The sequence below is a fragment of the Nannobrachium achirus genome (genome assembly GCF_963921795.1).
Source record: "Nannobrachium achirus genome assembly, chromosome: 1".
In the NCBI taxonomy this organism is placed as follows: domain Eukaryota; kingdom Metazoa; phylum Chordata; class Actinopteri; order Myctophiformes; family Myctophidae; genus Nannobrachium; species Nannobrachium achirus.
The window spans coordinates 60873354-60876681 of record NC_137810.1 but is presented as its reverse complement, the minus strand read 5'-3'; the positions used below and the strand labels follow the sequence as shown (position 1 = coordinate 60876681).

General features: G+C 43.4%; 1 protein-coding gene across 1 annotated transcript; it reads right to left on the bottom strand.

The window, feature by feature from the left end:
* Positions 1-1041: 1041 nt before the first annotated feature.
* LOC308289147 (E3 ubiquitin-protein ligase TRIM21-like) lies at positions 1042-2682 on the bottom strand (the record flags this gene model as incomplete). The annotated part of the gene is made up of 1 exon (XM_080730743.1): positions 1042-2682. The coding sequence occupies one exon, from the start codon at positions 2680-2682 to the stop codon at positions 1042-1044; it is 1641 nt and encodes a 546-aa protein (XP_080586869.1).
* Between the last annotated feature and the right edge of the window lie 646 nt (positions 2683-3328).

Sequence of the window (3328 nt, the reverse complement as noted above, 5' to 3'; positions counted from 1 at the left end):
ACTTGAATATGGAAAATGCGAGGAAGAGGCTAAAGTGAAATGCTGTAATTGTGGGGGAGAACAACAGTGTGGCTTACAGAGGTTGTGAAGCACAGACTAAAGCAAAATGAAGTGCAAAACAAAGTGTCATATGCAGAGGCAATTAAACAAGCAAACAGACCACAAGGTGGTGCAGTTGCACAGGTAGTCGCTGGGGAAGCTCCTCCACAACCAGTTGCAAGGCCAAGAAATATAGTGTGCTCACATAAGTGTGCTGTGAATAAGGAAACATTAATAGTGGGTAAGGCTAACTTTGTATTCTTCATGGCAAAGGTTATAAATGTAATTTTGCAGCAAGCAACAAGAACTGAAAGAATCAAAACTATAGTGGATACAGCAGCGGAGTATCTAAACATAAAGGAGTTAAATGCAGATATGGTAAATGATGAGCTCAAGAACAGTATGCCTGTTCATGTTTAATATCATAGTCATGGTGTTCCTTATCCTACGTAGTGGAATGCCAGAAGCTTGATAGCAAACGGACAAGAATTTAAGAGATACATAGAACAATTAGAAGTTAAACCAGAAATGATCTGTGTGCAAGAAACTTGGATGAAAATAGGAATAAACAGCGGGCAGGGGGATGTGCTACATTTATTAAGGAAGGGATATCATATGTGCTTGAATTGAAATTGAAATAGACAGACAGACAGACAGACATACAGACAGACAGACAGACAGACAGACAGACAGACAGACAGACAGACAGACACAGACAGACAGACAGACAGAGATCTGTATGTACCACTGGCTGCTATATAAGCTGTCTGCACTACACCTCAAGCTGTAACAATCAATCAAACCTTTTCATTAAGTTCTCTGGTTCTGGTCTTATATTTTGTTTAAAAAGTAGGCTACATGCTATTCTTGTGTGACCCTTAATTTAGGTTTGTATTAATCCCAGGCTTAAAACAAGATTAAAATTACTTTATTTGAAGTGACATTTGACTAAAACCAAACCATTGATTACACATGGTTGTTTTAGATGAAAACTAACCTGTTTCATGTAAAGTTCAGGATTAGAGAGATGATCAGAGGAGCAGAGTTTTTACCACTGTCATTAAAACAGGGACTGAAGTATGGATAGAGTTTCTCAGTGAAGGTACAGTCAGTGAAAGAGTAGAGATGAACTCTGGCCTCAACATCATAAAAGGAGACCAGACCCTCCTCATAATCCACAAACACGCCCACTTTCTGGATCTCCTTTCTTACAGAGAGGAGGACAGCAGGGTGAGCAAGAGCCATGTACTCATTTCCATTCCTCAACCATATAGTCCAGTAACCCTTCCTGGGGCTCATTCCGATGTTTCTCTTCCTGTCGATGGACTCTCTGGCCACTCCTATATCCCACTTAGTCTTCCCTTTAACCTGAACCTCATAGTAAAACCTTCCTGAAGAGAAGCCTTGTTTTCCTAAGACACAGGGATTTGGAGAGAATCTCTCTGCGTTGTCTGGGAGATGGTTAATTCTGTCTCCATGACTCACTTGTTTTCCATCATCGGACAGGATGAGTCTGCAGTATGCTGTATCAGGGTCCAGAGTTATAACCACTGCATATTGCTGCATCCTCCTCAGCTCAGCATCACACAGCTCCTCCATCTCTTTACTGAGTGTCTTCTCCAGCTGAGCCACAGCTGTCCTCACAGTGCCCACATATGAAGACTGATGGACATTGACCTTCATCCAGTCCTTGGTGGGTGGTGGGGTCTTGATGGATGTGAAGTTCTGGAGGAGGTGGAGGTGGTCTTCAGTGAGTGAGAGCTGCTTCAGCTCAGAGCTTCTCTTCTCTAGTTGAGTGATTTCCTGTTGCAGCTCTTTAATGAAGCCTTCAGCCTGTTTCTCTGTTGTTTTCTGCTTATCTTCAATTACATCAATGACCTCAGCCTGGCTTCTCTCAATACAGCTCGCTAGAGCAGTGAAGACCTGCAAACTGTGTGCGATCCCTCTGTCTGCCTCTTTCTTGCTGAGCTCTACTGAGTGTTTAACCTCCTGAATCTTATTTTTTCTTTCCACGATCATCTTCTGAACTTCAGCCTCTGTCTTTCCCAGTTCAGCCTTCTTTCCTTCGTATTCCTCTTTCAGAGATACAATGTGATGTGACTTGTGGTCTAACTGAGTGCAGAACTGACAAACACACACATGGTCAGTCTTACAGAACAGCTCCAGAGGTCTGTCATGTGTCTTACACATAACGTCTTCCAGGTTCTTCACAGGGTTGATTAGTTTGTGCCGTTTTAACGCTTTGGCTCTCAGGTGAGGCTCCAGGTGAGTCTCACAGTAGGAGGCCAGACACGCGAGGCAGGACTTCAGAGCCTTCAGTTTGGTCTCAGTACAGACGTCACAGGAGACTTCATCTGGTTTAGCAGGTTCTTGGTTTGTGCTGGACATTTGTTTCAGCTCCATTGACTGTCTGAACTGATCAGCCATCTCAGAGAAAACTTTATTAACAGAGCATTTTGGTCTCCTATAGAAGGTTTCTTGACATAGTGGACACTTACACACATCATTGCTGTCCCAGTGCTGTGTGATGCAGGTTTTGCAGTAGTTGTGTCCACATGGAGTGGTGATTGGATGAGTGAACACATCCAGACAGATGGAACACAGGAACTGCTCTTCAGACAGGAGGCTGCTGGCGGATGCCATTTCGATACACTGAAAACGAGTGAAAAAAATGAAATGTTTTTCAATTATAATGAGAATCTTATATACAAACAAACTTAAGTATAATGTACCATATGCAAGGCTCATTCCCCTTTAGCTATGCAATACCCGTTGTACCCGTCGTCCCATGTACATCACCCACACAGAGCTGAGCCTCTCGAGTGTATACTGTAGCCTGAACTAGCTCGCAGTAACGTGTAATTTGTGGATTTATAGATATGTTTTGAGAGAAGCACTGATACTTCCGACTTCCAACCAGGCATTCCACAGGTGCGACAGGCCAGTGGCGTCAGTTCAGCAAAAGCTAGGGTATGGCAAAGATGGGAGTCCTCATGGAAAATAGGCATTACATTTTGGATAACACGGTTCTATTGTGAAAATAGCAGATCTACATGCTAGATCGGCTATTTTCACAATGTCTAGGGGGGGACGGACGACTTTTGTCAGTTTTACACATGCAGGTTTCTACAGTCTCTTTGGCTGGATATGGCAGCCTGGAACGGTTGTTCAAGTGCAGCCAATCTTAGCATGTTAGTAAACGTGCCACAATTAACAATAATGCATTGCACCTGTGCAGCTGACCGGCGGAACCTGGTAATACACCATTCTGTCAAGCTGTGGATAATTC